At 49.0% G+C, this 23,421-nt stretch overlaps 1 protein-coding gene across 8 annotated transcripts; it reads right to left on the bottom strand.

Annotated features, from left to right (window-relative positions):
• Window positions 1–2,751: 2,751 nt before the first annotated feature.
• C2CD2L (C2CD2 like) lies at window positions 2,752–23,421 on the bottom strand. 8 transcript variants are annotated; one of them, XM_088178027.1, is made up of 14 exons: window positions 23,197–23,421; window positions 19,043–19,138; window positions 18,551–18,670; window positions 16,583–16,693; window positions 15,610–15,726; window positions 14,872–14,989; window positions 14,583–14,706; window positions 14,003–14,067; window positions 13,288–13,415; window positions 12,781–12,985; window positions 11,350–11,451; window positions 10,576–10,709; window positions 9,822–10,104; window positions 2,752–8,368 (listed from the first exon to the last, which is right to left on the bottom strand). In XM_088178027.1, the coding sequence occupies exons 1-14, from the start codon at window positions 23,212–23,214 to the stop codon at window positions 8,148–8,150; spliced, it is 1,842 nt and encodes a 613-aa protein (XP_088034153.1). In that variant the 5' UTR covers window positions 23,215–23,421; the 3' UTR covers window positions 2,752–8,147. The 8 variants fall into 8 exon arrangements, with proteins under 8 accessions (XP_088034153.1, XP_088034154.1, XP_088034148.1 ...); XM_088178028.1 differs by lacking the exon at window positions 23,197–23,421 and adding an exon at window positions 22,461–23,013; XM_088178022.1 differs by lacking the exon at window positions 23,197–23,421 and adding an exon at window positions 21,868–22,128.

Below are 23,421 nucleotides of genomic sequence, written 5' to 3'. Positions count from 1 at the left end.
GACCGCCCCTAAAGCACCGCCCCGGCCCCGCCCGGTCCCGTCCCCGGGACCTCCGTGCCCCGCCTCGCCAAGCCCCGGCTCCGCCCCGAGCCTGCCCGGGCTGCGCCGGCACCATCGCTGGCGGCCCCGCCCCTCTTCCCCGGGCCGAAGCGGGCTGAAGGAGATGTCCGCACGATTGGAAACGCCGCCGAAAATCGCACCCGTGGGATCGGTGTCGGCGTCGTGCGCAGGCATCCCACTAGAGCGAGCGGGCTCCTTGCTGTGCCACCCTCCTTTTGCAGCCAGAGTTAGAAGGTCGGGGGCGCGACACCCGAGCCGCCATCTTGGGAGAGGCAGGCGCGCAGTACCGCGCTCTGCCCACAGGGTGGCGCTTGGGAGACAGGCAAGGGATGGAATCAAGGCGTGTCCCAATCCTTGAGGAAATCCCCCGGAATGAACGCCCCAAAAAACCCCGACCAGAACTGAGAAACCTCCTGCCTCTGTATGAGTGCAAAGGGTGTGCAAGGAGTGTGCAAATAGTGTGCATTAGCAATCGATCGGCTGGCATGAGCAATCGATCGCCGATCTAATCGATCGGCAGGCATTGGCAATCGATCGCCGATCTAATCGATCGGCAGGCGCGATCAATCGATCGCCGATCGAATCGATCGGCAGGCGCGATCAATCGATCGCCGATATAATCGATCGGCAGGCATTGGCAATCGATCGCCGATATAATCGATTGGCAGGCATTAGCAATCGATCGCCGATCTAATCGATCGGCAGGCATTGGCAATCGATCGCCGATATAATCGATTGGCAGGCATTAGCAATCGATCGCCGATCTAATCGATCGGCAGGCATTAGCAATCGATCGCCGATCGAATCGATCGGCAGGCGCGATCAATCGATCGCCGATCTAATCGATCGGCAGGGATTAGCAATCGATCGCCAAGCTAATCGATCGGCAGACCTTAGCAATCGATCGCCGAGCTAATTGATCGGGGCAGGCATGATCGATCGATCGCCGATATAATCGATCGGCAGACCTTAGCAATCGATCGCCGAGCTAATCGATCGGCAGTCGCGATCAGTCGATCGCCGAGCTAATCGATCGGCAGACACTAGCAATCGATCGCCGAGCTAATCGATCGGCAGTCGCGATCAGTCGATCGCCGAGCTAATCGATCGGCAGACATTAGCAATCGATCGCCGAGCTAATCGATCGGCAGTCGCGATCAGTCGATCGCCGAGCTAATCGATCGGCAGACATTAGCAATCGATCGCCGAGCTAATCGATCGGCAGTCGCGATCAGTCGATCGCCGAGCTAATCGATCGGCAGACATTAGCAATCGATCGCCGAGCTAATCGATCGGCAGTCGCGATCAGTCGATCGCCGAGCTAATCGATCGGCAGACATTAGCAATCGATCGCCGAGCTAATCGATCGGCAGTCGCGATCAATCGATCGCCGATCTAATCGATCGGCAGGCATTAGCAATCGAACGCCAATTAAGGGATGAACGCAGGAGCAATTGAGCACTGAGAGATGTATCTAGGCAGGAGCAATCGAGCAGAGTGATGTATCAGGATCCTGCCACCCTTTACAAACCTGGTCTGCTGTTTGATCGCCAACTGCCTCCTCCAAACTGACATCAGGATACTGGGAGGATCAATTTTGTTTTACAGGGAAAAGGACCACAGTTTGTGTACAGGTCCCTGTTCCAGGAACTGGGCTTCTGCCCGCTAAAATTCCAATTGGCTCAGGATTTCTCCCATACCAAAGCTGGCACCACCTAGAACTCTGCTTGCCCTTGGAGTGGTCCTGAATGGCCCCAGGGGCCCTGTTCCGTGTCTTCATGGTTTCTGGAGTGTCCCGCAGCACTGGGATGACTTTGACATTTTTGTGGCCTTCTCAATGGCAGGATCACTCCCAGGAGTCCCAGTGTCCTCCCTGTTCCCCTAGTTTCCTCCCACTGTGCCTTCCAATGTTCCCACTTCCCTCACAGTTCTTCCAGTGTCCCTGCCACTGCTCCCACTTTTCCCAGTGCAAGTACTGGACACACAGCAGAAGTGGTTCCGTCACTGCTTTGACCCTTTATTGCCACCACGGGAAGCCTGTGAGGATCCCTGAGGTTTCCCAGGGAGGGTGGGGTGGGATGTGTGGGGTCCCAGGGGAGTCCCTCGGGAAGTTGAAGGTCCAAGAAGGACTCTGGGAGGGGGCCTGGAGTGTTTGGGGGTCCCAGGGGTCACATGGGAAGGGGTCCCAGCGGTCTGGGGTCCCAGGGGTGTCCTGGGGGCCAGTGGGTGGACCCAGGGAGTCTTTGGGTTCCTGGGGATCATTCGGGGGTCCCGGAGGGTACAAGGTGGGTCCCAAGGGGTCAGGGGGGAATTCCCAGTAAATACGTTGGGGGAAAAGGGGGAGTCCCTCAGGGGCTGACGGGGGGAGGAGCGGCCCCTCCCCCAGTGCTGCCCCGGCTCAGGGTCCGGCTGCGGCCGCGCTCCCCCTCCCCCACAGTGACGGAGCCAGTGCGGGAGCGGGACAGGCGCGTCATGGCGGAGGCAGCCACTGCGGGGACACAGCCACTGGCCTTAAATCGCGCCCCTTCCCCTCCAATCCACGCCCCTCTCTCAGTAGACCACACCCCTTTATGTAAACCACACCCAGGGTATACACGCTTTGCCATCATTTGAGTGGGAGAATTTAAGGGAGACAGAGACAGGCTGGAGGGAAACTCACAGCACTACACGAGGTATGAAGTCAGACGCAGGTTTTGATTTTCATGTCATTTAATAAGTTAAGCGATTACACAGCAATATAATTATTCTTCAAGGTTTACAAAGGTGCAAGAACTTAATTTACTCATACATAGTTTTATTTTCATTATTAGCTACACAGTTCCAATTCTTTCCCACTGGAACAATGTGCAGTCAAAATAATCCACCCAGACAGAAAGCATCAAAGTACAAAAAGAGCACACAGAAGGAGGGGCGCTAATTCAAAGTCCATGTGGGTATTTGGTCCGGTACCTTACAAAGCAAGGAGAGGTGATGTGGAGCAGTCATGCCTGTAGAAGGAGCTGTGCTATCACAAGCACACCTTTAGCAGAAGTGTGACCACCACTGTGACTGTTACTCTACCCTGAGACTCACCGTGACCTAGCAGTAGGGGAGGGGGGATGGAGAGAACACTGCAAAAGGACCACAAATGACAACCCTCCAAACATTCAAGCATCTCCTCAGCTACTCAAAAATTACTTTTCTAGATTTAGCAAACAATGACCCAAGAGACCTTTGCATCACTAAAGCAAAAAAAAAAAAAAAAAAAAAAAAGAACATTTGCCATATGCCCAGTTCTAGTCTAAAAATAGCATGTGCCCACGGTTTGAAAAAGTTTTCATTACATTCCCCTCCACTGAACTTGCTCTCCACCCAAATAGTCTCCCCTTGCTTTTCCTCATTTTAGTCAAGTTGCCTAAAACCCCACCCACAGCTGCATAAGCAGCATGAGGATGCTTGCAAGAGGCAGGAATTGGGCTTGTTTGCCCCTGCAGAAGTCTGTGCAAAAAAAATGGCTATGAATGCCACAGAAGCTGGTGCAGCCACTCTCCTGTCCCATCTATCAGCACTGCTGTCCTCAGTCACTCTGCACTGTTACCCGTATAGGCAGTTGCAGAGTATGCTCTAATTACAAGCACATGCAAACACACACCCATGCACCCAATTCCTCTGGCCTCAGACATCCATCATGCTAAATCCTATGGCACCTCAGAACACCGAGGATTTGAGGTTCTCTTCATTTTTTCCTGTGTCCATTTTCTACTGACTCAAGAGGATATCTCTCATGGGCCAACAGCAAGGGCTTTATGGATGACAAGACTCCTAAACAGCCTTGACTAAGCATAGGGAGAAGATGCATCCAGACAGAAATACACTTACAAGCATACTTAAAGCTTACAGCTAATGTTAATCTATTTTCTTCAGAGAAATAAAAATACACAGCATAGGTAAATTCTAGAAAAACTGTTCAGCCAAAATAGGAAGCAAACAAACAAAACAAAACAAATAGAACACACAAACAAATGAACAAAAAAAACCCAAAAAACCTCCAAGCAAACCAAAACTAACAAAAACTGAAAACAATCTCAAAAAATGCCTACTTTGGCTTCATTTACAACTGACTGCTCTGCTTATACAGCCAGTAGCAAAACAGAGCATCTGGAACGCAGGCCCTCATATGCAGGTTGAAGCCTCCATGCATTCAAGCCCACCGCTCTGCTATTCCTCTTCTGTCATATATTTGGTCAAGGACCAATTTCACAAGGTGCAAATAGTGAGCCTACCCTGAGAGAACAATCTGCCAACTGCAGATCATTTAAGCTTAAAAAGTTTGATGGTAGCCTGCGCCATTCATGGGGCTGCTCTGTGGTCCCAGGCATTACAAAATGCCACAGAGTCCACAGTAGCACCAAGGCAAGGGCACAGGTATCTGGAAGAAGTTAAACAGGGACAGTAGATTTCAAATAGCATTTCTTCTGTCCTAAAGCCAGAAACAGAAGTGGGGAGTAAACACAAAAGAGGTTTCTTAAAGCAGCCATTTTGTGGGGGGAAATTCCTGGGGACTTTGTCTTAGCAGCCTCTGGAGAACAAAACTCTACGTGACCTCCTCTTTCCAACTGAGAGGATTAGGACAGACAAATTGTTTCTCACACCAATAATCACACCTTCACCATGAGGCAGATTCATTACCATTCATGCCTTTTTGAGAAACCTGTGCTCGCATAGTCAGGACTAATAATACCAGCACCTAATGCCTGGTTGATGAAAACATCTCTGCAGGCCAGAAAGCAAGCCTTGTTCAAATAAGAAGAGGAAAGATCAACATGGTAAATGAGGAGCATATCAGAACCAAAAAATTTCCAATGCACACAGCAGACGCATGCCCTGCTATCCCTCTGTTCCTCAAATATGACTTTTGCCAAACACCCTGAAAAAGTCTGCACTTACAGAGAACATTCAAAAGAAGATAAAAGCAGCTCCTATGCTGTACAACTTTGAGAAGCAACAAAATGCCAAAAAAATACATCTCCTCTAGGAAACACAAGCAGATGTAGGACCTAATGTTTGGGGATGCGTTCTGTCAGGACTTGGCAACATCCCTTTCCTTTGCCAGCTGACTAACCAGATACAGATTTGCAGGACAATTTACTGTCGGTGATAAAAAACACTGCTAAAAATTCAAGGGAAGATATGCCCCTACTGGCATGCTTCCCATGTGACATTCATTTTGCCAAACACAGTGCAGGTGTCTTCTGCCACATCAAGTTCAAAATCAAAAACTGTACCTCCACTGCAAGTCACTGGCAGGCACAGCCTGGAGCCAGCAAACCAGGAACAAAACAGGAAAGCCACAGACATATGACAGGAACTGCCCATTTAACATGGCAAGAAAAGGTCCCCAAGGCCGGTGAGCTCGAGCTTCTGTTTTACTCCCTTTCTTATCACCTCCTCCTCCAAGCCAGACCAAAATATGCTGGTCAAGAATCTAGGTATGTGTTTGTCAGATACAAACCTTGCCTTTCCTGCCTCCAGTCTACAGCGACAAGGACAATACTGGCTAGCCTACACAGTCCTCCTTATGTACAAAAGCCTCAGATCCCTGATTCCAAAGAACACTGGTGACCCTCGTTGTTCATGTCCAGCCACTCTGCACCAAGACAGCTCAAGCTGCTCTTACAGTTTAAAGAAAAGAACATGGGACTATCAAATGAGAGTCACCACAGGTCCTTGATTAACCCAGAACTGAAGAGCCGCAGGCTCTTCCACTCAAACCAGAATTTCTAGTGCAAGGCTTCATAGCCTCCCACCAGAGAAGTGGGGCTGTCTGGGTTCAAATCTTCAAGGTTTAGTACCTTGAAATGGTGTTAAAACAGATAAATAAAATCCAAAAATGGAACATAAAGTACTGTCGCAGCTACGAGTCATAGAGGGTGCAAGAGAGAATACCAATTTGAAACCAAACTCTGAGACTTGGGGAACAAGAGTGTGCCTGAGAAGGACAGCACGGCATGTGACAGAACCACACCAACCCAGCAAAAGAAGGCTATGTGAAACGAGTGGCTGGATTGCTACAGGCAAGTTACAGGCAAGTTCAAATAGCACTGTAGCACAAACCAGTCACTCACATCAAGGAAAACGATCCTCAGCGAGAAAGAGTGAGTTCTCTGACATCCATAGCACATGGAAGTGCAAAGCCACAGTGTCATGCGGACAAGGAAAGAAGCAAAGGATAAAAGACATGACAGAGCCTGGGGTTAACAAAAACTCCCAGACCAAAACAGATGTATAGGTTCCCGGTCAGCCAGCTGAACCAATACAATTTTTCAGACTCATACATGCCCAACCATGTGAGGAATCAGCAGGAAAAATAGCCAAGAGTCCCTCCTCCAAGCACACACTGGCACTTTCAATTACACTCTTGCAACTCTGGCCTTCCCCACCTGTACAAACATGCAAGAAACAGCCGCCTGTACATCCTTTTGCTGCAGCACACCGAACATGTTCTGGTCCTTGGAGATGGCACATGGCAGCAGTATCGGCAAATCAGGATTTGTCCTTTCAAGAAACACATTTTACCCACGCCATCAAGAGAACTGCTTTTTCAGTTGGCAGCATCCTGCATAAGGAAGGGCAACAGATACCACCACAGGAGGTACTCCAGCAGAAGAGCAGAGCTAGAGAATCCAGTCAGGCCTGGGAAAGAGCTCTTCTGTGAGGTTTTTCCTCCCCTCTGTCCCACCTCCTTAACTCAACAACCCACAGGAGAGCAGAGGCTTTCTCTCAAACCAGGCATGTTGACAGGGCATGAGCATTTCTCCAGAGCATCATTATGTGCTAGGTGAAGGGAACTTCTGGGGATATTTGTGTATGGGCCAGGAGATCGGACAACTGTTTCTCTACGACAGTCTCCTCCTGCATAGGGATTCGAATTATTTTCCCTTGTACGCCTCTCCCTCCCTGTAAATGCCCTGTTTGAACAGGGTGGATTGTGTTTGCAAGAAGAAAGGAAATAACAAATGCAATCTACTAAAGGGAACCCATCAGTGATAACATGTAAACTCTTGCCTCTTTCTGCCACGTGCCTTCAGGCTCCCCATCAGATTTTCACTGCCTTCCTTGCCTTACTCTTTGCCATCCACCCCCAGCACGGTGCCAGTCCTTGGCACGAGAACCACGACAGCACGAGACTGGACGCTTGGCAGGTCTGGAAGACAGCCTAGTAGCCCTTTGGCAACATCATCAACCTCCCCCAAGAGTAAGGAATATGCTCATACAGTAGCTGGTGTGTGGATTCAGTATAGGCCCTTCCCTGTTCAAGAACAAGGAGTGTTGTGTCACAGAGTGGCTGCACAGGGTGATAGAACCAACAGCACTGACCAGGCACTCTTAGCCACTGCACAGGTTTTCGTAGAAGCCCAAGCCCTCGCAAAACTTCCTTCTTCTTAGAGACTTCTTCCTTCACCAACACAGCACGGAAAACAGGGGTTCCTCAGTGCTGTCTGAAGGAGACTGTTCCAATGGCAGAGACAGATGGAGGACTGAAACTCTGACAGCTGTCCTCTGACAGCTCACAGCCCAGGAACACATCACCCTGCAGCACACCTCAGGTTACAGCCTCTGCACCAAGCACAAGCAATAATAGTGTTTAGATCAATCATCAGTGGCTGCATCATTCTCTGTCACTAGAAGAGCTGAGTGAGGCTACATGCCACACTTCTCAGGACTGCAGCTAACCCAGTAGCTTCTTGATTTTAACTCTGGAGAGACTTGGCCCCTGTTTCCATGAGGCACCTGATGATGCCAGACGTCTACACACACCAAGTCAATTCTGCAGTTCCAGGGAACCCCAGGGAGATTAGCATGCCACCTGGATTTTATGGGAGAGCACAGTGGGGTGCAACAAGCAGAGAAGGCTAAGCCAAGGCAGCCAAACAGCCTAAGTCCTGTGTTTGCCACCTCCGCTCCCAAAATGGTGTAAAGCACTGGGGTGTCTTCCCTCAGCCAGGGTTGAAAAGAACTGGACTGCAAGTCACAGATACCATGGAGTGGGAAGACAAGAGACTAGAAAACGATCTCTGAGAAATCTTTCCAATGGGCTTCTCTCTCCTTCAGTTCTCACAAACCGATGTGTTGTCACTACCTTTGGGTTTGGATTTAGACTTGAAGGAGAAGCGTTTGATGAGGCGGCGAGAGAAGCTACCAGTTTTCTTTCTGGTGGTGGAGTTGGCAGTGACATTGGACAAGTCATCGTGTGACTGGCTCAGGCCCACTTCCTTCTGCTTGCTCCTCCTCCGGAAGATGAGCTTGGTACCGCTCCGAAGAAAGCTAACTGCAGAAAGAGAAAGGAGACAGAAACCATGATAGCGTCCTGCACTGGTGAGTTTCAGGGAGAGCAACACACCCAGACATTCTCGGATTTGCAGCAGTCCTCTTCTGCACTGAGCGGCAGAACTACACAGCAGGTCAGCTAATCCCAGCTTCCAAACACAAGGCAAAGTCTCAGTTCATGACAGACTGCAGCACCAACAAGCTGCCTCATTAAACATTCCATCCCATGTCCCCTCTGCATAAGCTTCCTTTTACATAATGTCCTTCTCTCAGTGGCAGCATGCAGCATTTTAAATGAAAGCCAAGACTCATATGAATAGAAAACAAGTGAGATCATCTGAACCTGAAGACCCTGAGAGGAACATAAAAGAGGGAAAAGGCCTCTCAGACCAGCCTGTCTCAAGGGCACACAGATTAACTTTGTCATCTAGTGCCTAGAACAACTGCCTGCGTTTTCATAACGTGCCAATCTGGAGGCAAATAATGCCAATGGCTCCTTGTGACTCCCACAAGCCGGAGAAGATGGAGATGCCAACTGCTTTCAACCTCAAATGGATCAGAAAGACACATCCAAAACCTGCATGCCATATAACACAACATATAATACAACGGTATTTCCTGCAGAGTGTCTGCTTTCCATTTTACCTCTCTTCCCCACCTGCTAGCTCTGTCAAGAATATGGGTCGCACACCCTTGTACCCACTGACATTCAAAAAGGGGACCTCCACAGCTCAAACCATACTTGGTTGTAACAGGTATGTTACAACCTCCCCAGAATTTGTCCCACTCTAATATTGTGAGCAATCAAGATTTTGATTTGCATTTCTTCATGTACGTTGGTAGCACAAAAATCCAAGGTGCGCCATCTACATAACTGACTAATGTGTGGAAAGGCTAGGAGAATAGCTAGGTTGGAGCAGCCCACTCCACCATGTAAAAGAAGTGATTTTGTTTGGACATCTTACAGTATGACAGGTTAGAGGCACTAGCTGCTTCGATACTAATGGAGAAAGAAGGAGGGCAATCAAGACCCATACAATCCCTATTGCTGGGCGGCCTCCATTTCAACACCACAAGTGGCCCAATTCAGAGGATGAATCATTACTTACAGACATGCACCTGGATCTGCGTGGGACCAGGGAGAGGCCAGGGAGAGAATAAGCGGTCCTCTGTAATACACAGGCTGCTCAGGGCTCCCATCTAAGAGAGCATAGAAACTTAAAAGACTACAGGAATCAGACACCTACAAATGAAGGCGTTTCAAATCACTCCAGTGGAAAAACCACAAGAGAAAGGCAGGCGCTTCCAGGCTCCATCAGAGGCTGCTCTTTGCTATGCTGAAAGGTGGCTGCAGACCCCATGCTTGGATGACAAACTTGGATGTCACTTTGTCCTCATGTACAGCTAATGTTACAGGCTCACGTTAGCTACCCTATCTAACAGTTCATCCTTACCTTTGTGATCTTTCAAGCTCCTCGTCTCAAGGGCTCCCATGGAGCCAGTTTCAGACTCAACATCTTCCATAGATGGTCTTTCAGAAATGTCTGATCGCGTTGTCTCATCCAACTCCTGACTGTCCCTTTGTCCCAATGGTGATGCTTCCAGTGGCCTCGACAATTCGGTAAAATCGTGCATCTGGCCAGCTGTGCCCTCTGCCTCAGAGTCCCCATATGCTGTGGCCTCCAGAGATGCGGCATAACCCAGAGAAAGTGCCATTTCATCTTGAGCAATAGGTACCTGATGGGGTGTTAGAGGGGCAGACAGACATGAAGACAGGATCAAAAGAATTGCATTCATCTCCCTACTTCCATCTACACCTATATACAGATGGCCCAGTTCAGATCATCAGTGCTAGATAGCACCGATGGACAATTCTTGGCTGAAATATACTGGAACACGGCCAATTAAAAAGCATTCTGCCGCACGTCCCTCACTCCCACAGCTATGTACAAGGAGAACTCCTTATATTCTCCACAAGATTCAAAACAAGTTACAGCAGCCACATCCCTTTCTGCAGCTACCCATTGTGAACTCCCTCTGGCAAGCTACCTTCTAATGCTCACTGGGAAGCAACTAAAGGATTCTGATGAGCCAGTCATCTGTGCTGGAACCTTCCCACACTGGTCCGTGCAGGACAGCTTAGTTTCACGCATGAATCCCTAAAAACAACCGCCCCGACTGGAAATGCAGCTCCTAACTACCAGAGACCTTGGACACTCCTGAGATGATCAGTGTACTCCGTTTTGTTGGCGTCTTCTTGGTGGTCTTGGTATTCATCTCAGTTAGCTGCCTGATTGCTGTCTCGGCCACTGGATCCAAGCCATTAGGCATATGGCTATCCCCTGAGCACAAGAAAAATACAGATGCTTGGAGAAGCAATCTTCAACAGAGGCAAAAGATTGCTTGCTGACCGCAATGCTTGCAATAGGCAACTTACATGCACACTAACGTAATTTCCCCACCCAGAGTTTATGACAGACTTGTCCAAATAAACAAAATGAAGGAAGCTCTGTATAGATAGCTCTTGGCTTTTTCAAGTACCTGAAAAGTATCTTTTCCCACCAGGCATGTCATTAAAAAAATCCACTCCACCCCACCCCGCTCAACAAAGACTTCCAAAGACTCCCAGTAGTTTGCTTTCACAGAAAACTGTCAGAACGACTGCAGTGCTCTGTTCTGGACGCAATCAGAGCCCCAGCTGCAGGGTGAGCAAAGTTCTTTGGGTCCAGATCGCCTAGAAAGATCTTGTCAAGCATGGAAACACTTATAGTCACTGACTGGATAGTCAAAAGGGAATGTCTTTTACCTGCCAACACACCACCACCACCAGCCTTCTGCCCCCACCTTCATTCAGGTACTTGGACATTCTCTGAAGCAGAAAATGTAAGCGAGTTCAGGGAACTGCACTCAGACTGCCACTTTCTACAACAGGCTAAGGAACACGCTTACTTCAGTAGGAGCCTCAAATTTCCAAGCACTTACGGCTACTGCTGGGCAAGTGGCTGTGAGGACAGCCAGTCTCCAAGAGCACTGTTGTCTTCTTTTCAGTCACTTCCACTTTGGAAGGCGACCTCGATGGTGAATCTTCACAGCAAAAGAGACATGGAGATACAACTAAGCGAAGACAGAGCTTACACAACTATGCTATCATATTGTGCCCCCTACACACAACCCCAAAAAGCCTCAAGCGAGCATTCAGAGAGCCTGCAAAGCACCTCTGAAAGCCTTTGTGGCAAGAAAGCAGTAAGAAGCCTACTGGGAAAAAAATCAGAATCATGGAATGGTTTGGGTTGGAAGGGACCTTAAAGACCACTTAGTTCCAACCAGCCTGCCACTAGACCAGGTTGCTCCAAGCCCTGTTCAGTCTGGTCTTGAAGACTTCCAGGCCTGGGGCAGCTAAAGGTTCCCTGCACAACCTGTGCCAGTGCCTCTGCACCCTGAGAGGGAAAAATTTCTTCCTAATGGCTAATATAAATCTACCCTCCTTCAGCTTAAAGCCATCCCCTCTTGTCTTAACACTGCATGCCCTTGTAAAAAAAATCCCTCTTCAGCCTTCCTGTAAGATCCCTTTTAGATACTGGAAGGCTGCTTGCTATAATGTCTTCTCAGAGCCTTCTCTTCTCCAGCCTAAGTATCTCCAACTTTCTCAGCCTTTCTTCACAGGAAGTGTTCCAGGTATGTGGTCAACTTAGTGGTCCTCCTCTGGACTCACTCCAACAGGTCCATGTCTTTCATGCATAGGCGGGGGCACAAGACTAGACACAGTACTCGAGGCAGAGTCTCACAAGAGCAGAGCAGAAGAGGAGAATCACCTCTCTCGACCTGCTGGCCATGCTTCTTTTGATGCAGCCCAGGATATAGTTGCCTTTCTGGGCTGCAGTCCTGTGAAGCAGATGCACAGCAATACCTCATTTGTGTCATTTCCCAGCCTGACCTCTTGGAATATCCAGCACCACATTCACCAGGATGCCAGACCACAAGCAGCAACAACCCCTAGTAAGCCAAGTCAACAAGCTTTTGGCTCCACATCCAGTATGTTCAGTATAACTTCTTTAGCAGCGAAGGAACTAGAGAAAGCATGGCTAAACACTGAGCCTGACATCATGCAGAGGTTATATGGCAGCAGATGCATTAGACCTCCCACTACCAAAAGGCTGTGTGAGAGGCTCATCCCTCCCTCACCTCCCCTCAGACAGAGAGCTGCATCAGTTGTCTTCCCTAGGGCTACACAAGTTTCCAGCCAGCCATGAAGATGCTAGGGGAACAGCAAGGATGCCCATGTTCCGACTCACATGCCAAAAGCAATACATGAAGCGTGAGACTGAAACAACCAGATGTGATGGCTCAACAGTTTTGCTACTGCCTTCATGAGCAGCCATGGGAATATCACAGCTGTGCTGCCATAGGAGCTACCTGTACAATACACCTGCTGCTGCGCAGCCTCACCCAGTTTGCAGTCTGCCTTGGGCCGGGACTGAATTGTGGTGACAGTAGTCACGATGGTGCCATCGGGCATGATGGTCCGGTCCATCTCCACTTTCTTAGTGGGGGTAATGCTGGTTCGCGGAGATGTGGCGTGTGGAGCATTCAAAGACGCAGGAGGCTCCTGGAACAGCAGCTATAAAGAGTAAAGCACTGCTCAGAAAGGTGCTCTCCTTCCCAGATGGAAAGGCAGGCATGTTCAGGCAAGAAAAACTAGGACTCTGGGCACCAAGGAGCCATCCCCAGTACAGTATCAGTTCAACAGGGGGAGGCTTAGGGACCGAGGGTCAGGTGACACACACTCCTCCATGGCATAAGGGTCTGCTAGTCCTCTGTGCCAAGCTCAGGTACAAACATACATGTCTCCAGCTAGAGGCTCACACTATGAACACTTACGGAGTGTGTGTGTGTGCAGAGCCTGTGGGGTCATGAGCTCACCTCCAATGTAATGGTAGCTTCAGCTGTCAGTGACTGTCCAGCTCCAGGGGCCAGTGAGCAGACCTGTCTCCCAGATGGCTGTTTGCCCAAAGAATCTATCAAAAGTGTGGCATATGCCAGCAGCACATCTGCAAGAAGGAAGAGTAAAAATGAAACGCTTCACATGACCTCAGCACCTCAGACATCTCCAAGGTAACCCCTGCTTTCGAGCAGCAGCCCTATGGGCCAACACAGCAGATCCCCACAACCCCCCACTAACTACCAGGTTCAAGAGGGAGAAGAGGCAGGCAGTGCTCCTCTGCTCCTCTTTAACAATTCAGAAATCAACTCCCTTAAAAAGGTGACCACTGTGTGTGGCCTCCATCAAAAACAGATGCTGCAGTTGGTCCTCGACTGAGTACAAAAGAACAGTTAAGAGCCTTATGCAAGAGCCTTGTAATACAGGAGGGAAAATCCCACATGCCTCTCCCTGCTTCAGAATGAAGACGGGCAGGCCACAGGAACCTCCTGATTCAAGGTCAGACCCAGACCATTTTGGTAAGAATAACAGAACCCAGAGTTACTTCAAGCAGTCACAGAAGCTCACATAAAGCTAAATATGAAAAATCCTTTGCAGGAGTCATCACATGTTGTACCGACAGAGAACTACCATGAGCTTAAAGCACAGCGAGTCCCTTAAGCATTTTTGCCCATCTTTATGGCTGTTCGTACTCACTTCCCCCTCCATCGCTGTTCCCCAGCACCTGTAGTTTCAGCTCTTTGCTTCTAGGTCCCAACTCCCTGTTGAAACCGAAGACGGGCTGGTGTTAGGCACTCTTTTTTAAGTGGCCATGGAAAAAACAACCTCCTTCTGTATCTTTCCTCCCTCAAATCTCACACGCCTCATCACCGTCTCCAAAGCTATAGTATGCACTACCGTGGAGGACATGACTAGCACACCAAACTACACAACTCTGGTTTGTGTACCCTACAGAGCTGTGTAGGCTGCCAGTAGAAGTTGAGAGGGCAATCCCTCTGGAAAGGCTGCTTATTCTACTGCCCTGTTGCACCTATGATCAGCATTTCTACCCACCCAATTAAAACACAGTGTCCAGAGAAGAAAGAAATAAGTATGTAAATGTATTCTAGGGCCAAATGCCAGAATCAGCAGTCCAGCACAGGGGCAGCACAGACATTGCCCCATTGTGCGGACTTCACCTCTGCACCATGCACATCAGTTACTGCATGGTAATGATACTCAGAGACTGTGCCAGCCCACCAGCACTGTGCCAGCCAGGAGGAGAGCAGACACTTACAGAAAGAACTCATCATTCCACTCCACTTCTCCTGCAGCACTGACACTGCTACCTGTCATCGGCCTTGTCCACTTCTGCTGCAGGGGACTGTCTAGCTCTGCCATGCAGCATATATCCCCAACTCCTGCAACAGAGAGACAGAGGGCATGTGTGCACTTGTCAACAAGAGGCAGTGGTTCGTCAGGAACACGCCCCTCTTTTCCTTTCAAACCCACCCGTAACACCCACTCGCTCCAACCTCGCCACCTGCACGCTTGCCCCTGTGGATCAGCAATGTTTTCACGCTTACCTCCATTCCCCTGGCATCCCAAGTTCATCACTCGAAGATTCCGGAGCAACAGCTTAGAACCCAGAGGGGCTGCTGCTACTCCAGACGGGGACTCTCGAGTCAACTTATTGCTGGGTACCTGAGGAATGACGACAGTGAGACCGATACCTTTATCGTTCACTCGTCAGCAGACGGCAGCAAGACACATCGTCCTTGTATCTATTAAGTAGCTCCTTACAACAACACAGGGGAATACCCACAAAGCCATCAAGAGATGCTGCAAGTCTCCAAAGCTATTGATCTCCAGTGGGCCCCCATGTTATTTCAGATGGGAAGTTTAAGGCAGACAGAAAAGGAGACAGGCAAGGACAAGCTTGCTGGCTACCAGACGGTCAACTGACAATGACAAACCATGGGCCATTCCATGCCTGCAAAGGCTGCCCTGGATAGAGCCTTGATGTTCAGAGCAAGGGTAGCTGCCAAAAGACAGATGTACCTCAGGCAGTACAGCTCTACAAGTAAATGACTGACAATCAGCATTTAAGAAAAAAGGTGGAAAGAGTTGCCCTTGGGAGCAATTTCTAATTACCCCTATTCAGCATGTCTCAATACCCAAACTCCTATGACAGAGCAGGCCAGGGTTCAGCTGTCACCCAGAAGTGAAACTCAACTCTCGGACTCCTGCCTGAGTTTCAGCCCTCAGAAGTGTTTTGAGGCCTATGTTTGAGGCACAAGAATGACATGAGAAGAGTGACTTACCACACTGGCTTCAGCAGTGCAGGCCATCAAATTCACCATCATGGCTGGCTTCGTGCTGACAACGGTATCCTCGATCAGATCCTTTATAGTGGACAGATCCGCTCTCCCTTCATCCTTCTCTCCGTAAATCAAGAGCAAATGCAGGCAAGTCATTAAAAAAAGGATACATTTACAGCTCCATTTGCCTCTCAAGCCTCAAATATGCTACACAGTCATTCTCCCAGTAATAACCTCCCAGATACACTTTCCATATTCCATACTTGCCCTCCTCAGTGCTTAGAACTTCCATGTAGCAGCTGCAGGCAAAAGCAAGCCTTATAAATGAGAAAAACTAAGTCTCTACTTCTGTAGTTTACTTGGTATAAATTTTTACAATACAGCTTTTATAGTTTGTCACATGCTCACCACCGCAGGAGATGGTGCCACCACACTTTTGGCAACTCCTGCAGCCAAATTCCTGCACCTACTTCGGATAAAGTAACAAAGGAATCAATAAAACACCAAATCGACCAACCTATTTGGATCACGGAACTGAAGCACATCTGCATTCTGTTTGTTAAACCTCTAAACCCATGGATTCTCCACATTAATCTCTTAAACCTTAATTAATCTCTTCAAAAAAACTCAACCAAACCTAATCAAGAAAACCACGCCAACACAAGAACAAAAAAAACCACCACCTCACATAAAGAGAGAGTGGCAACCCAGCTCTACGTCTGACAGCAGCAGGAGGAACATACATAGACAGAAAGCCTTCAATAGATACTGGTACCACTTCAGCCCTCTTGAGGATGCTGTTTTGACACAGCTGAGCTAGTATTGATTCCAGGATGAAAGAATCCCTCCACTGCCCTAAAGGGCCATGACAACAAGTTGCCAACCCTTCTCCTCCACAGCAGCCTGCCTTCTAACTGCTTCTGCTCCTTGCTCCCTTCCTCCACTCACAGTCAGCCTCCCACTGTTAGCCCCTCACCTCAGGAAGCTCAAGTCGTGGAAGAACCAAAAAGTCCAAGTTTGGTCTGTCTTTGAATGTCCATGACACCAGGAGACCCTCATTCTGTATCTCCTCCAAGTGGATCTCCATCTGGCCCAGAATAAATATTCATAGTTGAAAACAGTTTCTGTTTACATTAGGTGATTTTTGTCCCATTCCAAATCCAGCAATTGAAAGGCCCTCACAGCAGGGTATCAGTAAAAAACAGAACATAAGAACACAAGTGCCAGGACTACAGGATGAAGAAGCTGCAGAAGTCTCAATGCTCCACAGAGAGATCTGGCTTCCTCACTGCTGTTGGATGCCCAGGCACCACGAGAGGGGAAAATGATCCATTATTTCTTGCACCAAAGAAAAAGCTTGCAGTACAATCCAAAAGTGCCGAACTGGGCACCAACATGTAGGATATTTACTGAGCTACATCAATTAGCCATATGAAAGTTAACAATGCATCTCTAGGAGATGATCCTCAGGTTGAAGACCCATCCGGGTCACCAACAGTCTGCAACAACAAACCAGACTGTACACCATCCTTTAGTTTAGCTGAAGTTAAAAAGCTGCACACACATGTACCCATAAAAGCATCATTAATGTGAAAGACAGAAGCAGAACCACACAGCAAGACCCCAACCTGAGAGCTCTTGTGAAAACTGGGTAAAGAAATTCAACATAGTTCTCAATTGCCAGGTTGACATTTATCGACAATACAGAAGTTCATGAGACAAAAGCAACAGATATGAGACACAGTGGCCAAGTAAGTAACCAACAAGAGGTGTACAAAATAGACAGGGCAGAACCGCGGGCACAGTACGTGAAGTATTCAAAACATAGGCAGGCATATGGTAATCTAACCAGCATTTCATAAAACAGCAGCAGCAAGACCTCAATTAGAATATAACATGCAACTCCTTACACGAACAATCAACTCAAAACTTCACCAGGTGCAGACAAGGAGACCTAGAAAATGCCAGTGAGTAGGGGAGCAATTGGATGAGATGTTAAAGAGGGGACCTTTCAGAAATGAAAAGCAACTGCAGTTGCTGCCCATCACTAGATTGGCAGCAGGCACATGACATGCTAAAGAGAGAGAGGAGCTCTCTGGAGCTCTGGATCTCTGGAGGAGATGACCACAGAACAGAGGTACAAAATCAAACTGGCATGACCTGATAAAAGTGGGCGGAAAATTGTAGTACAGCTTCTGAGAGCAAAAGGGTTCCAGAATAAGCTTCAAACAGCCAGCAACAACATGGGATTGGCTTCTGCTACTGCTGAGGTACTTCTAATCTTGCCATGTCTATTTCTTTTTTTTTTTGGTGCACATATAAGCACACTGCCTCCAAGCAAGACACCATCTCCAGCATCATGGAAACAAAACCACATTCCAGAGAATCAAATCCAGACAGAAAGTAACTATGGAGTTACCATAGTCATTTCAGAGCTTCTTTACTGGAAGAAGCTCCGATATCTGTGATATTCAACACACAGAAAAAGCTGTAGCATTTGTGAATGTAATGAGAGGAACTGACAAGCAAACTAGTCCTCATCATAGATTTCTTTTTCACACCCACTGCCAGGACACCATACTTTTACATATCCACAGAACATACCTTTCCTTTTCCTTTATGCCACGAGGGGAATTGAATTTTCTGGACTTCTCACTTCTTAAATACCCACTTAAAAGCACAGTACATAATGCTGGCATGTCTCAAAATTGTCTGGAATTTCTTACAGCTATGTTTCATAGCCAAAATCTGCAGATGAAGACTCAGAAAACAAGACCTGGCATGCAGATGGAATACTCCTCACCTCACCAAATGTTAGTGACCACACACTGCTTCTTCCAGCCCAACGAGGCCTTTATTTGCACTGAATCAGGTCCTCCTTCCTCGATCAGTGTGGGACTACGTGGAGGGGTAAGATCAATGTCTAACTCCTTATAAACCTTACCTGAGCCTGCAGCACAGCCAAAGTGACATGATAGGTGTCCACAGAAACAGCAACTGGGGACTGCTGAGTAACAGAGACAGGGAATTTCACAGCTTCAGCTGACAGATGGCAGCATAGCACCTAAAAAGAAAAGGAAAAGATGAGTTTATATCCCAGTAAGAGACAGCCGTGTTATTCTCACCAAGTTCCATGCTGCAAACCTGCCACTTCAAACCCTGTGCTGTGATAAGAGCTCTCTTATGCTCTCCACAGTAGGACCCTGATGTTTGGGTTCAGCATTCATACACCTTGGCTCCACTAACACATCTTCCCTCACAGAGCTCACTGATGTGCAGCTCCAGAGCCTCCAAACTCTGAAACTTCTCCAAACAGACCTCACCCAAAACCTCCCTGGTTCTACCATCTCCATCACAAAGGCCCCAACAGTCTCTGCAGAACACACCATCAATGGAGATACACCACACTGTACAATTCAGAACAGCAAAGCCTTACCATGCTATGGTCTGACTGTCCCTTGCATGTCACACAACTTATATTTGCAGCTTGTGGTAACTGAGGACCCTCTTCAAACGTGATCTGGACTGAACTCTGCAAAGAGAAAACTCTGTTAGCTAACAGGACTCAGAGCTACCCAGACAGTTTCAAAGAGGATGAATGATGTGGGGTCCCAGAGACACTGTTTCCACAACTCCTGTCAGCACCCAGAACTATTGCACACTGTAATTCTACCCACCTCAGCTTGTCCATACAGAGAAAGGAAAAAAGGGGCTTGAATTCACAAACGTTATGTTAATTTCATACAGGTAAACCCAAATGAGAATGGAAAATTGTTCTGGATAGCAGTCAACTATAGGTCGAGTGCGTTATCCCTTCTTCATTGCAGAAGCTTTTCTGTTTATTCTTTCTCTCTCTCTCACTCCCCCGTATGTGCTTATCTTGCTCCAAGGAAAAAGAATACCAAACCACCACCAAAACAAGCACACATGCACACACACACCTCACTAAATAAACAATTAACAAAATCCACATCCTCAGCATATATCCACAACGTCAGCTCCTGTGTTCCACTGGCTCCTTTTTTTCCACCCTCTTCTGGTTTCTTAGATTACAATCTCCACTGTGGAGGCATCTCTCATCTTCATTTGAAGATCTCTCCCTATTTCAAGACCAGATCTGTACAGAGAACCTTTCTCAAAAAATAGAAGACCAAGATAAAGAGTTTGAGAGCATCCTTCCACAAAAGCTAGCCCTCAAAGATCCCATCTGCTCACATGGGACAAAAAGAGAGAGACAGAGAAAACGGGAAATCCGGGCACTAGCACGTGACTATTTGACAAGCTAAATGCATTTTAGGGCCAGAACAATCAAAAGAGATGGTAGAAGTGCAGGAAGCAACATTCTTCTCAAGCAAATGAGACTCTGAACTGCCACCTCCATGCTACAGACAGACCCAAGCGAGGGGCAGAAAAGGCTCTGGGACACTAATCTGACATAAATAATACAACCTGAAGAACTGCTTGCCCCCCAAAAATGAGTCCAGATGCATGCCTTCCTTCCAACACAGACAGAAGGCAGCTCTAACAGTGATGAAACGCAAAATGGATAACCAGTATCAGCTTGCTCACTGCTGTTTCATTTTAGTAATGCTTGCTGTTTCTTTTCCTCGCAAGCGTCCTCCACCAGAGCCATGCAGTCACTCATGTGGGTCAGTCCAAAATATCAAATCAGCTTTTTCTCTCTGTGACCAGAATCTATGTCCAACGACTCAAGCATTTCAGCAGCAGCAGCAAGGTACCCCCTAGTTCTTCCCAACACCTCACAGTCTCACCAAACTGGGAGGCACTGGTCACCTTCAAAAGATCTCACCGCTCAGCCTGCTCAGAAGGAACCACATGCACAAAGTGGCATGAATCTACATATCCTCCAAGGCATGCAAAAAATGTAGCAGAAAAAGTAAAATGAGGAGGGCAGCATGCACTTGAGAGGCAACACAACTCTTTTCAAGTCTTTGCCCCATTTTAAGGGAAGTGAATTGTAATTCCAACAGGAAATACTAAATTAGCAGCTGTCATTTCAAGATCTGCAAAAAATGTGACACCTTGACACTAAAGATACTCTCAAGTACCAGGGATGAGAATAAGACATGGCTGAAAGCAGAGTGACCCTCATCTGTCCACTCCTGGCCCCTTCAAACTACACTCCTAGCACAATCCACTCAAATTCACATGCTGGCATGCTCTGACCACCAATGCACTCCTACAAATCTCCTACCACATATGTGTGAATGTTATGTACTTGCATTCACTGAGATACAGAAACACAAGGAAAGGTGGGCAAATTTGAATCTGAACAAGATTAGAACATATTCTTTTAAAATTCTGTAAGCTGAAAGAAGCCATGCAGAAAGAACAAACCACAGAAGGTAAGAGACTATCAAGATATAAGCAAACGAGGAGCATTCCTCCAGGACTCTGGAAAGCTAGCATATCAGATATGGAAAACTGGTGACACTTTGACACGACAACTATAGCACTACGATGAGAAGGCGTGGAAGCAGACGGTGAGTTTCTACAGGGGAAGTGGGAAGAACTAAGCAAATAGGAGAAGGCACTTCCCACTGAATCTAGCCTAGAATTTGTCACTTAGTCAAAAAGGGAGATACTTTTCCTATCTTCCTGGAAAACGTCAAACACAAGTTTGCATCATGTTCTTCAAGACTTTAACTGCCTTTTCTTCAAATATGTTAGCTTCACGCTAACCTTTTCTAGCTCGATTTTCCTGTACAACTTAACGGAAAGACAACCCCTCCCCACTCACACGACAGGAAAAAAAAGGAGATGACAATAGACTTTGGACTGCTTCGGACGACAGTTTCTGTGGGCATTAAGTCCCTGCCTTGCAGGCAACACAAGCTATAATGCAATTATTTCCATATGGAATCATCAAGGCATACTCTCCTTCGTGAACTTCAAAACTACAGATAATACAATGGTAATACTGGGAGATTACAGAAAATAAATACTAGAAAATTTCGAAGAGATTGCTGTGGAAACATCAGAGCGACTACAATATTGCCCCAACCCGCGTTAAACGACGCGTGGTAAACCCACTCGGCCCTTTCCGCGCTCGCACACCGCAGTGCACTCCCGCGCAGGCCGAACGGAGCCGTCCGCAAAGGTCCCGGTGCCCAACGGCTCCTCCGGCCGGAGCGCCCTGCGGGGAAGAGCTGTCGGGCACCTGCGAACAAAGAGCAGGCGGCTGGACCCGCCTCACCTCGGTGCCGCTCCCCGCACTCCCCCGCTCATGCCCTGCCGTACCCCGTGCCGGCGCGCCTGGTTGTTGAGAGCTCGCACCCAAGCTCTCTGCCACTGCTCCCGTAGGGACCTGAGGGCGAGAAGCGCCGCGAGCAGCGCTCGGGCCCCAGCCTCCTCCGCCGCCGCTCCGCGACGCCGTAGCGCTCGCAGGGCCGTGGACCGCCAGTACTGAAGCAGCCAGGCCGCCACGGTGAGCAGCGAGGCGGCGAAGAGCAGCACCAGCGCGGCCCAGCCCAGGTCCGGCCCCATGGCACGGCGCGCGGGGCTCACGGCGGCGCGGCGGGCATGGCCGGCGGGCTGCAGCGCCGCCCCGCTCGCGGCACCGGGCGCACGTGGTCCCGCCGCAGCCCCGCCGCACCGCACACGCTCCCGCCACTGCCTCTTTTCTTCCGGCGCAGCGGAGCGCGCGCGCCCCCCGCGGCCCGGCGGTACCGCCCGAGCCGCGGCGCACCCCCCGCTCGCTGCTCCGCCCCGTGCCTGCGGGCAGGCTGTGGCACCTGGTCTGAACGGCCGGGAAACCTCACAGCTGCTGCTGCTGCGAGCCTTCTCTTCTGAGAGAAGAGCTCAGCCGCGATCTGAAAGCCCAGGTCACCCACCGGCTTTCCGAGCTCCGATTAACGACGCTTTTCTCCTCATGTGGCGCTCTATTCTGCTGGGAGTCACTACCCCGCTCCCACCACGCACGCAGGACACACCAGCAAGGCGAAACCTTTCCGTTCGTTGTGCCACTCTCGCCGTGGAGGGCAAGTAACACGAGTTTTGATCACCTCCCGATAGTCACAACCCAAAGTAGCAGCGGCCGGCTGGTGGCGATTCCTCGGTGTTAGAGCTCCAGGGTCTCTGGCCACACATGCTCCCCAGCAGTACCTCTGTGCTGTGCTTTCCTCCCCAGCAGTACCATGTGCCCACCTCAAAGTTTATTTGAAGTTCAAAAAATCACTTTTGCCTATGTTCAACAGACAGCAGAGCAGAGGTGGCCTCTCAATACTGCAGCAGCTCCCTAGGTGGCTATAACGCCATCAGAAAAATCAGATAAAGCCATCAGAAACTATTACAGGTTGCCATACAGGTGCAGGGCACGTAAAAGTTCGTCTTGCTGTTACGGACTTTCTGCTGCGTGTCCCCTCTGCTCATCGACTCACACCTGAATGAACAGAACAGTAAATGGACATTGAGCTTATCCTGCCTTCCCTTCTCCACCCCCCAAAATGCCCCGAGGGACCAACAGCAGTTACAGATTCCCGGACAATCAAAAAATCTGCAGTAAGGTATTTTACTGAATCTTCCCGACATCTGAAGAAACGTGGGGAAATAAACCCGACGGCCGCTCACTTTTCCGCTCTCGTGCATTCTGCAGCCCGATAACACGGCTCGCCGGCCGGCGGTGACTGCGCTGGATAGGGCTCGCCCGCAGCCGTCGCTCCTCAGAGCTGGGCAAAAGTCGGTTCTGGCTGGGAGGAGGGCGGAGCCGTTATTCGGTCCCGGCCGCCCGCCCTCTTCTGCGACTCACCCGCGCCCCGCATGGGAGAAAGTGACGTAATGTGAATCAAGGGAGGG

Source organism: Sturnus vulgaris, chromosome 23 (genome assembly GCF_052056855.1).
Source record: "Sturnus vulgaris isolate bStuVul1 chromosome 23, bStuVul1.hap1, whole genome shotgun sequence".
NCBI lineage: Eukaryota > Metazoa > Chordata > Aves > Passeriformes > Sturnidae > Sturnus > Sturnus vulgaris.
The sequence above is the reverse complement of the archived record's forward strand: the minus strand, read 5'-3'. Positions and strand labels throughout refer to the sequence as shown.